This window comes from Arachis ipaensis, chromosome B2 (genome assembly GCF_059453495.1).
Source record: "Arachis ipaensis isolate K30076 ecotype BB chromosome B2, ASM5945349v1, whole genome shotgun sequence".
Lineage (NCBI taxonomy): Eukaryota > Viridiplantae > Streptophyta > Magnoliopsida > Fabales > Fabaceae > Arachis > Arachis ipaensis.
The window spans coordinates 36,739,134-36,752,767 of record NC_142437.1 but is presented as its reverse complement, the minus strand read 5'-3'; the positions used below and the strand labels follow the sequence as shown (position 1 = coordinate 36,752,767).

The 13,634-nt window shown below is 32.0% G+C and overlaps 2 protein-coding genes across 3 annotated transcripts; one reads left to right on the top strand and one right to left on the bottom strand.

The window, feature by feature from the left end:
• The first annotated feature begins 1,325 nt into the window (after positions 1 to 1,325).
• Positions 1,326 to 7,811, top strand: LOC107625245 (thylakoid membrane protein TERC, chloroplastic). Of its 2 annotated transcripts, none has more exons than XM_016327832.3 (15): positions 1,326 to 1,537; positions 1,732 to 1,812; positions 2,684 to 2,811; positions 2,921 to 2,997; positions 3,366 to 3,453; positions 3,626 to 3,706; positions 3,808 to 3,864; positions 4,207 to 4,288; positions 4,583 to 4,632; positions 4,848 to 4,904; positions 4,988 to 5,066; positions 5,494 to 5,552; positions 6,137 to 6,194; positions 6,538 to 6,651; positions 7,402 to 7,540. In XM_016327832.3, exons 1-14 carry the CDS (start codon positions 1,420 to 1,422, stop codon positions 6,627 to 6,629), a joined length of 1,107 nt encoding a protein of 368 aa, XP_016183318.1. In that variant the 5' UTR covers positions 1,326 to 1,419; the 3' UTR covers positions 6,630 to 6,651; positions 7,402 to 7,540. The 2 variants fall into 2 exon arrangements, with proteins under 2 accessions (XP_016183318.1, XP_016183316.1); XM_016327830.3 differs by having other exon boundaries at positions 1,328 to 1,537; positions 7,412 to 7,811.
• A 1,371-nt stretch (positions 7,812 to 9,182) lies between these two features.
• LOC107625246 (glutathione S-transferase L3) lies at positions 9,183 to 13,350 on the bottom strand. The gene is made up of 10 exons (XM_016327833.3): positions 13,105 to 13,350; positions 12,936 to 13,010; positions 12,380 to 12,440; positions 11,594 to 11,680; positions 10,926 to 11,024; positions 10,709 to 10,811; positions 10,552 to 10,628; positions 10,097 to 10,204; positions 9,509 to 9,589; positions 9,183 to 9,420 (listed from the first exon to the last, which is right to left on the bottom strand). Exons 1-10 carry the CDS (start codon positions 13,113 to 13,115, stop codon positions 9,406 to 9,408), a joined length of 717 nt encoding a protein of 238 aa, XP_016183319.1. The 5' UTR covers positions 13,116 to 13,350; the 3' UTR covers positions 9,183 to 9,405.
• Between the last annotated feature and the right edge of the window lie 284 nt (positions 13,351 to 13,634).

Below are 13,634 nucleotides of genomic sequence, written 5' to 3'. Positions count from 1 at the left end.
ATTTTTTATATTTTTCTTTTAAAATATTATTTTTTTATAATAAATATATTATGAATTGTGTTGAATTATATTGACTTGATTATTTTATGATTATTATATTATATATTTTTTTTTTCAAATTATTTCAAAGAATTTCTATAGATACCTGCGAATATCTATATTTTCTGTGGAGATAATTAAATGAAGACTTACAACTAGGGGTGGAAATAGGCCAAACGATCTGTTAGGAACCTGCAATCTGGTCTGTATTTGGCCTGTCCTATTGTAAAATAGGCACATGCTCAAATTTTTATAAAAGTATTAATATGTTAATAAGTCAAGTCTTGATTCAGTAATTAGTTTTATCAGCTTATCAAACTTCCTTGAGCTTAAACTTGTTAAAATATAATTAAATATATAAATATTTTTTAGGGTAAAGTATCGTTTTTGTCCCTAACGTTTGGGGTAAATTCTATTTGTGTCCCTAACGTTTAAATCGTCCTATTTGTATCCCTAACGTTTGTAAAATTGATTCAATGTTATCCTGCCATCAATTACACATCATGAACGCTTTAGTTTGAGTTTTAAAAATCTCTTCTTGAAGTTAGAATACAAATTTCTAGGATAGAATCGATGATCCACTCCGAAAAATAGCTCATCAAAAGTTGAAACTAATTCCTACAACATTTACATAATTCACTTTTCTAGGGATATAATTGAATCTAAACACAAATAGTGGGTATAATATTAAAATCGAACACATCCAAGTGAGATCTAATTGAGAGTGAATATATCCAAATGAGAATAATTGAAAAATATAATCTGATTTGTTAGTATAATTGATAGTAGGATAACAGTGAATCACTTTTATAAACGTTAAGGATACAAATAGGACGATTTAAACATTAAGGACACAAATAGAACTTACCCCAAACGTTAGGGACAAAAACAATACTTTACTCTATTTTTTATTATTAACAAAATTATTAGATATTTTAAATAATTTAAAGTTTACATTTTTTATAAATATTAAATATGACATAAAATATTTTTATTAAAAAATAGTATTTTTTTAAATTACATTTTTATTTTTGTATAAAACAACAATTGTCAAGTCTTTTAACAGATTTTAAGTTTGGTGAGGCTAAATAATAAATCATATTTAGTATTTTAAAAAAAGTTTATAACACATTCCAAACTAAACTCAGACCAATTATCTGTGTGATAAATTTGGCCTGTTAATAGCAAAATCTGATCTAATATATTTTTACCCCTAATCTGTAGCGCTAGCACAACGCAAGGCAACGCAACGCAACGTGATTGGCTAATATCCCTCGACCCTCATGTCGTTATCTAGTTCCCAAAGTTCTTATTCTTCTCTTAGAAGAATGAAGTCACCACCAATCGCTCACTTACTCACAGCAAGAAGAAAAGAGAGATATGGGATTAGCCTCCGTTGTTCACAACGGCATCAAAATCCCATTCAAATTCCAACACAGTGACAGGGTTTCACTCTCACACTCCAAATTCTCTCCCCTCGTCTCTTCCTTTTCCTCTGGTCTATCCTCTCTTCTTTCTATTTAACTTCATATCCTAATCATTTATCGTCTCATCTTCCTTTTCTATAATTTCTTCTGCATTTATAAATTATAATATAACATGAGAGTATCTAACCTTAATTTCCTTTTTCTTTAGCACCTGACAAATTCTATACTTTTACAAAATAATAATAATAAAAAAAATGTGTGGCAGCTTGTCATTCTCGCGGTGCTCTCTTTTTTCCAATTTTGGGCTTCAAACATGTAGATAAGGATGGTAGATTAACTCCCTCAGGTAAATATCTCTGAATAAAAAAGAAGAATTATTTAATTTTTTGTGGATTTTGAAATGTTCATAGCTTTCAGATTATTCAAAATGTAGAAAATGAAAATCAGATTATGCAAGCTCATGACTTGATTTGCTGTTCTAGGTTTGATAAACGATAATAGTGCTGACAATTTTGGCCTGAATGTTAAATGGGCTGAGGCTAAGCTTAAACTTTCGACATTTCGAATTCGATTTATTAGTTCATGCTCTTTATTGATACACATATTCATAGTCAATTTCGTTGAAACAATTAATTGAACCAATAACACTTGAGTTTAAGGTGTTAGTATTTGATGGTATTCTTTTACTGACTCAGTTTTATTTTGTAGCTGAGTGTACGTGTGAAAAGAGATATATTTGTTGGATATTATTCGTTGAGCTAATACGGTTTGGATAATGGTCAATGACCAAATACTAATAGTATGTTTGTTTATTGGTTCATTGAGATTCGAGTGTTTGTGACCATTGGAGTGGTTTTGCGCTTGAGCTTGAGCTAAGAAAATAGGTTTAATATCCCATTGCCAGCCCTATGTATAGATATCTATTTATGGAAGATACCTCTTTCAGATGGAGGCTAGGTTAATCTTTTTGGGTGAATCCCCCTCCCTATTACCAAAGAAGGAGATTAGCCCCCTTTATTTCGAGCAACACTAAGTTTGCTTTTCCAATTGGTGTTCTCTCCAGGAGTAGAACCCATGTTAACTATAGGGTTGTAGTGTTTCTCTGTCATTGTGCCAACAACTTTGTTCATATAGCGCATCTAATTCTGGTGCTTTTATCTCGTTTTTATGATATTTTTGTTGCATTATTCATAAGTGATAGTTGGATGAACATGCAGATGTAAAGAGAATCTACGCTCAACCAAAAGAAGACATTAGCAAGAAGGAGCCATCTAAGGATAAAAGTACACAAGAGTCTCTGGGAGATAAAACTTACAGCTCTTCTGTTAGAAATGTGGTCTTATGGGTTGGAAAATCTCAGCTAACTGTAGTTGATTATTTAGTTTTAGAATGCTTCCTTTTGTATCTTATTTGTTTGTTTATGTTCAAGTTAGTTTATTTATGATTTATCATAGGTGAGCGCGGCAGTGGCATTTGGTGTTGGTTTGGGATTTAAAGAGGGTGTTGACAAGGCATCTGAATTCTTTGCTGGGTAAATTATACAGTTCTAGCATAACTAATGTTCTTGAGGAATCAGACACAGTAATTAGCAAAATTTTCGTTTCCTTATCCATTATGATGTGGCATGCTCTAGATGCTTTCATGCTAGTTTTAATGAACCAGACTTCATCTTGTGTTCTTCTTCTCTACTACCCTTCTTTATATGGGCCTAGAATAGTGTGATTACTAGACTGATCTAAAGCAGGAGTTAAAAGTTAACACATGTTGGATGTTTATTTATAATAACTATGGTTAGATAAAATATTTTATACAAATCTTCCATTCCTCTTTGTTTTAACTTTCTTCAACTTCTTATTGTATTGAACGGGATGGTGGCTTTTGACCATTGTGCACTATTAGATACATATTGGAGCAAAGTCTTTCTGTAGATAATCTCTTTGTCTTCGTTCTGATATTCAAATACTTCAAAGTGCCAATTATGTACCAGGTGATGCATTAACTTCTTTGCCATCATTTTCTTTCTGGATAAACTTGTTGCCATCTTAAACTATGAGATATTCCAAATTGTTGTTGCTCAACTCGTTAATATTGCATCAAATATTTAAAAAGAAAATCTTTGATTGCAAATCAGTTTTTCATTTACTTCTTATTGAATACAGAATCGTGTACTTTCTTATGGTATTGCTGGTGCAGTTATCTTTCGCCTAACGTTAATACTTCTTGGAACAGCCACCCTTGAGGTATAATTTTCTCTTATCATGTCTATGTATTTTCAGTTAGTAATTGGTTAAGCTTAAACTTTCTGATCATCCTGTATCATTTATTATTACACTGATTTCAGACGTTTGAGGCAGTCAACCTTCTATTGGCCGCTATATTACTTTACTCGTCATTTAAGGTGAAGATTTGTAATTTCCAATGTGTTCCCCACATATTTTCTTGGCACAACACTTTCTATGTCTATTACTTTAAAAAATCAATGATCCTTAAAGCATAGAATGTCGTGCAGAGTTCACGTTTCTCTAGCACTAATCTAGGCTTTGACAGGGAAAATGAATATGCCAACTTTATCTCACAGTGGACCTAACATTTAATTATGAACATGAGAGTGGCAAGATTGAACTCTTGACTACCTGGTTAATTATTATTGTATCCTATGAATTCTATGCTTCTCATTGTGATGTTCAGAATTATATGGAATATCGATTTGATTGCAGCATTTTCTTGTTTTTATGAATAGCTATTTGCCGGTGAAGATGATGAGTCGGACTTATCTAATAACTATGTGGTGAAGACATGCCAGAAATTTATCCCTGTAACAAGTAATGTTCTGTGGTCATGCTTATTTCTCTCTTTCCCTAGTTGGAATTTGCTGCTGATTAATCCTGTCATCATTTTTTTTATATTCTTAATTTAGATTGCTTTTAATATAAATGTTCCATTTTGTACTGCTTGATTAGCATATGCAGATATATATACAGAACCACGCAGGCATTTGAACGTATATGTTACTGTTGACAAATCAAGATGGGGAAAATATGCTGTTAGCTTTTGCATTTTGACTTAGCATGTTTCTACCATTCAGCTTATTGAAGTTGTTTTTTTACATTTTGCAGCATATTACGATGGAAATCGTTTCATAACAAGTCAAGATGGACTGTGGAAAGTAAGTGCTTTATAACTGTCCGACCGTTCATTAGTCAGTTACAAATTGATATTACTTCCTTATTGTCTTGGTTCATTCCGTTACCTTCCCACATCTCAAAACCCTTGAACTTCGCTACATTTAGATTCATTGCTTCCCTTCATTTTCAGTGACTATAAATCTGGATTAAATTAATTTCAACTTAATTTCTAACAGGGATAAAACATTTTGGGCAGGCCACCCCTTTGCTTCTTACTGTAGCAGTTGTTGAGTTCAGTGACATTGCATTTGCAGTAGGTTTTCTAATCCCTCTTTGCCATTGCAGCATTTTCTAGTCAATTTGGTACTTGAATGTTGACATGATGTTTTCATTTAGGTTGACTCAATACCTGCAGTTTTTGGCGTAACTCGGGATCCGTTTGTAGTATTTTCGTCTAATCTTTTTGCCATTTTGAGTAAGTTCTGTTGCCTCATTCATTTTTGAATAAATACTAATATATTTGAACTTGGTTCTTGTATAGTTGTATGCCTTAGAAATTATTTTTTCAGTATAATATTTGACATCTGGATTCTTGAAACCCTACAAGTACTTTTCTGCCATGTAAGGGTATTTCATCAGTTTGATTTTCTCATTGAATACATAATGAATAATCTTATGAATGGTAATTCGTTACAAAAAATGGGGTTCTTTTATTCCACAAAATAGACAAATAATTAAACAATTTTTCTCTACTGCATGGCCATGTGAGGTTGGACAGGTGAAAAGATTCATTTTTGCTATTTATCTAACTTCTAAGATGTGAATCTGTCTTAACAGTCAGTTGTGCAAATTGATTTTCGCATGAATAAGCAATAATAAAGTGCTTCCATATTTAATTGTAGGTTTAAGGTCACTTTACCCAATAATATCTGAGGGCATGTCAGAGTTGGAGTACCTGCAGGTAAATGTGACTTAAATTTATATCCCTTTGGTTGGTGCGAGTATTCTTGTGTTTAAGTGTATATATCCCTTAAAAGAAGCAAATATGTTTCTTCTAGACTAAGGTTCAGTTGCCACTCTATCATTGGTGTTTTACTTTAGCATCTTGTCTATGAAGAAATTTGCTACTTCATCTAAATAGTGTTTGAAAATAAACTGGTGCACATGAGCACATAGGAAAGATTGATTTGGGTTATGTTCCTTCTGTCATACCTATTTGACTTAAATTCTATCTGTTAATTTATCCTGAAGGGAAGGTAAAATTTCCATTTCAGCAAAAGGGAAGTGGAAGGTTACATTATCATTGCTCTTATTTGAAAGAATAATTTATTTGCATAATCTGCTACTGAGAATCCCATCTTTCACATAGTTTTAAGCTCAAGGTAATCAATCTCGGAAGGTTACCTCGACTTGTGTAAACATAAATCATAAAATGCAATTTGAGGACCTGAACTCGAGTTTGATAACCTTGTTCAGGCTATTATTTCAATTATGAGTTTGAGATCCCATCCTTCTCACTGATATCTGTCTTTTCGGTCTTGTTAGCCATCCATTGCTGTTGTTCTGGGATTCATTGGGTGCAAGATGATCCTGGACTATTTTGGTGAGTCTGTACTATACAATGAGATGATACTCAATTTGGTACCTAAGTTCTCACTTGATGATCAGTTTGGTTTTTAAGTTTTAAACATACTCCATTTGATCCCTCACAATCATTAATCAAGTTGGTTTTCTATCACCAATCTAGTTAACAGAATGTTTACAGTGTGGTTAACCGCCATTAAAGCAGTTTTACAGCTAGTCCATTCGGTTAACTGTATTGGCGACGAAAGGTTCACTAATTCACGGTTCTAAAACTCAGACCAAACTGAATATTTGGTGAAAATTCAGGGCCTTATATAAGATCCACTATAATTGAATGTTCACGCCTCCTTTCATTAATACAGGAATCCATGTATCAACGGAGGCTTCTCTTGGATTTGTAGTCATATGTCTTACTACAGGAGTGTTATTAAGTGTGGCCAAGAAATCTGATTAACTTGGTAAAACTCCAAGTTTGGGTAGGTTAAGCTGTATTTGGTCGCGCATGTTATCTTGTAGACCTTGTAGTTCCATATTTTTATTTGGATTTAGCTATTTTGTATTTTAAAAGCACATTTTAAGAATATAATAATGTTATTTTTTAAAAAAAAGAATTTGATGTATTCAATTTATTGGAAATATAAAAAAAATTATTTTTTCAATCATTTCTAGTAAAATGTTTTTATAATATTTTTAAATGTCTTTAGAACACATTACCGAAACTCCCTATTTTTCCTTATATTCTAATTTTTTTCCTTCAATATTGGTGTTGACTGCTTTTTGAGTAATGGCTTTAAGGACATGTTTAACGCCAACGCATGATTGGCCATTAAAATTTACAAAAAAAAAAAAAAAAAAAAAAAAAAAAAAAAACACTTTTACTAGTCATACGGGTCTTTAATTCTTTTTCTTTTTATATTGAACAATATTACAAGTTTTATATTTTTTAAGGATTTAGTCTCTAAACACTATGTTTTGAGACATTTCTTACTCTATGAAAGTCTTTGAAATGAACTAGCCTTGTACTTAATTTAAACATGGAAGACGAGTAGATCCAATCATGTAGTTGGTCATTTATTCGCAAATGCTGGTATCTGGAATTTTAGTTTGAGTTAAATCTCAAAGTAGTCTCTGAACTTGCCCTCGTGACTTAAAGTTGTCCTTAAACTTGCATTAGTCCTAATGTTGTCCTTGAATTTAATAAAGATGACTCACGGTCGTCCCTGAAGCATTTTTCAGTGACGGAAAGATGACTTGAATTGACGGATGTCACGCTGGAAGCCAAGCTGGATTTTCAAAACGACGCCGTTTTTTAATTGGCGCCCAAATTGCATAGAAACATCGTCGGTTAGTGTATTAGAGGGGATTTAACATGCAGTGACTATTTCTCTCAATCCAACATAGTCTCTTCTCTTTATTTTCTTCAATGATGCCACTTTGAGAGGGATTTTCTCTGATGCTTTCTGTCAAGCAAAGCAAGCAGTCTTTATTGCACACGTAGTGGTCTGATGAGAAGCATCTTGATTGTTAGAGGTAACCAAAATAGAAAGGAGAAACAAAATAGCTATTATCTACTCCTCTGTTTTTCTTAATCATGGCTTTTTCTACATTGTTAAGTCGATATATATTCATTCGTTCATCCCTTTTATAATGTGTTTTTTTTTTTTTTAAATGTGTTAGGGTTTTCTTCGTATGTTGTTGTTGCATTATTATTGTTTGTTTTTGTCCGTGATGATGGTAGCTATGGTTGTAATGTGCTGAAACTAGTAGTATGTATGTAGTTTCTGTTTCTGCGTATTAGACATATTACGGACACGACACTCATCAACTCTCGTCCTCATATGTGTCTGCTCTCTATTGTGTCTAACCGCATCTTGATAAAAAATAAATTTTTTTTTCAGAGATATTTGGACATACCAAAATATCATCACGTGTCAGCATGTCCAACTTTATTTTCAACATGTATTCTTGGAATGCATCTAGAAATAATATATTATTATTTATTAAAATAAATTTTTTTAAATATTTTATATAATTAAAAAAGACATTAAAAATCATTAAAAAATTATTTTATGTTTTAATATTAATAAAATATCAAAATATCATTATAATTTATCTAAAAAAATATTTTATACTTTATATATATGTCATGTCTCGTATCTTATAAAATTTTAAAATTTGTGTATCCACGTATCCCGTATCATATCGTATCGTGTCCCGTATTTTTACATCATAAATTCTCACTTTGTCTTTCATGTGTTTTTTTTTAGATGATTCAATTTTTTATTCAGAATTTCTTCTGGAAACTTAACAATATCATCACCTCAAGTCATTGATAAAAGAAAAAAACAGGAAAAGGAACTAGAAAGAGAAAAAGCTGAAAGATCTCAAAAGTCAAAACTATAAAAGTGTGCTGGATCCCAAAGTTGTTTCAATAATCCAATTCCAAAAAGAGTAAGAATCTAATAATTGAATCAGATCATATATTCAAACTCTCAAAAAACTTGATTCGGTCAAAACTATGAAAGAAAAACTTAAAAACAATTTTATAAAAATCAAGTTTGATATCCAGTCGTAAAAAAAATAATCATTAGGATTAATAATGTACGAAAAGAAATTGGACGAAATAGGAAAATTGTCAAAAATCAAAACATAATTAGTTGCCCAAGACTATGATCATGAAAAAAGAATTGATTGTGAAAAAATCTTTAAACCAATCACAAGGTTAGAAATAATTGAAATCTTGCTTGTTTTTATTGCTTCTCAAATGATCTCATTGTTCCAAATGGACGCAAAGCCAACCTTCTCAAATAACTTCATATCTAAGAAAATATATGTAAAACAGCCACCTATATTTGAAGATAAGAAGTATCAATTTCAGATGTTTTTGAAAGCATTGTATGATCTCATCAAATTATTTTCTTCCCCGTTTATACTATGTTTTTCTCTTTCATTTCCATCTTTTTCTTGCCTTTGCTGACAGAAATGTCATCGAATACTTTCTAGTATATTATAGGTAATGCATATATATCTCTTTATTACTAATTAATTTATTATCACAATAGTACATGTATCATCAAAGATCACAAGTTGTTGTTACATAGAACATTATTGATTATTATGACACATAACAAACAGACCAATATCTAACTGAACATCAGCATCCCATGAATGCAAAACACTCTATTGGCCGCGTTCTTTTCATCTTAGAGGCCACACTGCAATTCAAAAGTTCACTGCTGTTGGGGCTGCAAAGAGAATATGTAAACAAAGTCATAAATCAATCAAATTAGGACTCTTCAAACATTAACAGTGAAAAAGGATACGTAGCAGTACCAAGAAACGTCTCTTGTAAAGATCAACAAGTTCCTTTCTGTCAAACCTTGTTTGTGTATATGCATCAATCTTGTTCACCTCCTACAAAACATTGAAGAAATTAAGTTTTACTCTCAAATGAAAATCTCTTCCGTAACTACGAAAGTTTGAACATGTTAGTAGCATAGTTAGACATCTTATTATCAATCCCATAGACTGAATTTCAGGGCCAAATTCAAATAGAACACTCTGCTACCACTATTGGTTATTGACATATCGAATAAACTTGTTATTTATATAGAAAATAGCTATCCAGTATCCACATAATGGTAATGTAAGCTATGCGAGACTTCAGAATAACACAAGGAAAAGAAAAGAAATAACCAAAATGACAGCATAAGCAATGTGAAACCACTAAGGCACTCGCAACATGAAAACATAGAAAAGAAAAGTAATAATGTTGTTAGGTCATATGACCCATGGAAACTCCAAGTAATCTAAAGACATGTACCCCTGCGTCAAATTAGCTAATCATATAAATTAATGAAAAACATTGCAATTTCGACAGAAGGGGGAAGAAAAGTTTATAGATAAGAGGCTATAGGGTACCTCAATGAATGCTCTAAGTTTAGGCCTTCCTTCAGTGATGTCATGCTTGAAAACCTCAGCAAAGACCACGTGGAATCTTTCAATGAATGGAAGATAGGCGATATCCACCTGATTATCACAAGCATTTACAAATTATAAAGGGAGAAAAGTCACATATTCATTGATGTAATCATGAGTAAACACCAAACCTCATACCTAATAAAAAAATTGGTAGGATAATGTCGTATTTAAAAATGACAAATTCATTTCCCACCATTAGAGAAAGTGTGACAAATCAATACATGGTGGGTTTGACTACATTGTTTTATGTGAGTAAGGGTTTACAGGTTTATTCTACATTGATTTTTTGCCACTTTTGGGTAAGTGAAACTTTCTTTTATCAAATGCATCATGATGAACATCAGTATCAGTTCCAATTTCTTGAGGTATGAATTAAGAAATCTACTTGAACTTACCCAGCTGAATTGACCAAGGAAGAATGGCCCATCATCAAATTTTCCAAGAGCATTCTCAAAGGAATCAAAGATAGGACCTAATTCAGAGAACCAATTTTAAGACACATTTTTACGTTTGAGAAAACACTCTCCTCAATCAATAAACCTACACTCTTACTTGCTTGTCGTATAGCATCCCCTTTCAATGCAGCATACAAATCTGTGGTGACTGAATCAACTTGTGACACCAATTGCTCACCAAACTCTTTCTTTGCAGGATCCTATAAAAAGTGTGTTCTTAACATCATTAGTTCATTACTCAATTAACTACTGAAAAATGATTAGGGGCCATAATGTGCAAAGAAGAAAGAGATTCGGCAGTTCAAAGTTCTTACCGTTGGAACAAGAGATGGCCCTTCAAAGTTGGCATCTATATATTTGATCAAATCAAGACTTTCTCCAATTACCTTACCATTGTGCTCCAATGACGGCACCTGTAAAAATTAGCAGGAGACGAAAGTCATATATGTGCGTGCAGTAAATTAGTTAATCAAGTGAAACATGTTGTACATAAACTAGAAATGAGTCTATTGAGAGCTTTTTATAAATAGGTAACACTACATTAACAACTAAATAGTTGTCTCTACAAGACAACTTCCATAACATCAAATTTCAGTGTTGATTGTTCTGGTTATTAAAACAAAGAACCATTCATTTACATCTACCATGACTTAAGGTTAATAAGAAATTGTTTATGCATAAACTAGCAAGCAAATTTATTTATCTTCTATCACTAACACAAACTAAAACATATTTTCATGGTAGACTTTCTCCTTGTCAGGATCTCTTTTTTAAAACTATGCTAGCACTGATGTGAGCCTAAGAGTTCAACTGCTATTATCCCATTCTTCTAAATAAAGATTAAATTCCAAGACGAGTTAAAATTTTCTATTTGTTAAAATATAAAACCATTCATGTGCATCTCTATTAAGAAACTGTTTATGTATAAAATAGCAAAGCAATTTATAATATTATCTTTTATCATAATCATCAAGTTACATACCTTATTTTGAGGGTAGACTTTCTCCTTGTACCAAGCAGGCCTGTTTCCAAGGTCAATAGGAATCAATTTGATCTTCTCTTGCAGCCCCTGTAACCAACAGAAGAAACAAATTAAAAGTGGCAAGACCTGAAAAGTATAACAGCAGCAGACCAGAAGAGTAAATAATAATAGAATCATACACTTTTATGACTTAGCAAATAATAATTAAATACATGAGTACTAGTCAACAGTTGATATCTTTTGGGCGTTAAAACTAATTCCATTCTTTTAAGAACTATTGTGTCAGCAACAAAATCATTCAAGTGCTACGTTGGTGGTTCCCTGTTTATTCAATGTATGATTCATAATCATATCAAGGGTGACTAACTAATATGTAATTCATCAAGCAATTGAATTTACCATTATACAAAGATTCAACTATAAAGAAAAGGAGAAAAGGACAAATAGGTCCTTGACCTTTTGGTCAGCGGTCATTTAAGTTCCCGATGATTTGAAAATACATTTAAGTCCTTGACCTTCTTAAAAGCTAGACATATCGATTCTGGGTCTAAATTTATCTCATTTTAAAAACTTTCCTACGTGAGCATCCGTATATCGCTAGATCAGTACAACGGAAGCCATGTTTGATTTTTCCGTTGGGTCTGATAGACCTAAGTAAACAGAAGAATCGATGTGTCTAGGTTTTGAAAATGTCAGAGACTTAAATATATTTTAAATTCTCGGAGACTTAAATGTTCGTGGACCAAAAATCAAAGACTTATTTGTCCTCCAAAGAAAAGGAATAACCTTGTAATTTCTGGTGATCCATGCACGTTGTGCATAGGGGCAATAATAACAGATGTACAACCTAGATAAGAAATTGAGCATGTCAGTACTGAATTTTAGTAAAAACTTGGAAAATCAAAATGTTAAATTACTCTGTCAGTTCATATAGCTTTTACTAAATTTATAATTAAATCCTCATATTTTAAAAGCTTTTGATTAGATCCCTACTCATTTTAAATTTTATAGTTAGGTCATTATCGTACAAAAAATATCAAAATTAATAGAATATTCCCTTTCAAACTTAAAGATACCTATATGTAAAGGATAAATCTCTAAATCTAACCTCTTCTTATTTTTAGAAGATTCTCGTTAACTCTACCATTGGTAACATAAAGACCTAATTACAAATTTACAAAACAGCATAATACTCAATTGAAAGCTTTTAATCTATAAAATTTTAATTACAAATTTTTTGAAACTACCGACCGAATAATTTAACCAAATCAAAATTTTACCGAAAAATAATAAAACCTAGAAAATAAGCAGTTTTATAACAGAGAATGAGAAAGAAAGGAACCTGGTAGTTCCATCAAAAAGAGGCGGTGGTTCGGAAGTTGAAGTTAGTGGAGCAGGACGAGCTTCTTGCACACCACTAAACGTTACACAGAAATTGAGAGAAGATTTAACAAAGAGGAAATTCAAGTGACATAGATATAAGGAAAGTAAAGAATGTAGAATTGACATACGCAGTTGCCATGATCTTGATTCTCTTCAGCGAGCGAATGTATAGTAGTAGTTTAAAGAGTAATTTGATTGTAATTTGTGATGCACAAAACTTTTGGTGGGTACTCACACGCGAGTGAGTTCAAGTATTTATAGTAGCTACCTTGAATTGCATCAGATGTCATCACTGACGATAGATTGCTGTCAAGAAAATTCTGGAAAAAGGAGTAACAAAATTGGACACTGCAAATCCTCGTACGCCACCTACTATTTCACTTATAGTTATGCATTGCGCATCTTATAGATATAGACTTCTGCTACTAATACTAAGTCTTTTTGTATATAAGTCATACAAGTTAATTTTAACCCAACAAAATCTATTTAAATAATGTGCGTTTAAAATCACATTATTCCTCTTTGTATCCCGTGCTCTTTCTCCTCTACCTCTTCTTCTTTCTTATTTTTCTGAGTTTTTCCTCCTTTTTCTTCATGTGTTTTATCTTTATCATTATTTCTTTTAGGAAAAACTACCAAAAGTACCCATGAAGTTTAC

Bases quoted from the DNA above. Each gene is read 5' to 3' on its own strand.
- LOC107625245 (XM_016327830.3), top strand. From the start codon at position 1,420: ATGGGATTAGCCTCCGTTGTTCACAACGGCATCAAAATCCCATTCAAA. The intron at 1,813-2,683 runs GTAAATATCTCT...ATGAACATGCAG, and splicing joins TGGTAGATTAACTCCCTCAG to ATGTAAAGAGAATCTACGCT. The intron at 3,865-4,206 runs GTGAAGATTTGT...TTTTATGAATAG, and splicing joins TACTTTACTCGTCATTTAAG to CTATTTGCCGGTGAAGATGA.
- LOC107625246 (XM_016327833.3), bottom strand. The intron at 12,441-12,935 runs GTTCCTTTCTTT...TTTCTTATCTAG, and splicing joins CTTTTTGATGGAACTACCAG to GTTGTACATCTGTTATTATT. The intron at 11,025-11,593 runs GTATGTAACTTG...TAATTTTTACAG, and splicing joins AAGTCTACCCTCAAAATAAG to GTGCCGTCATTGGAGCACAA.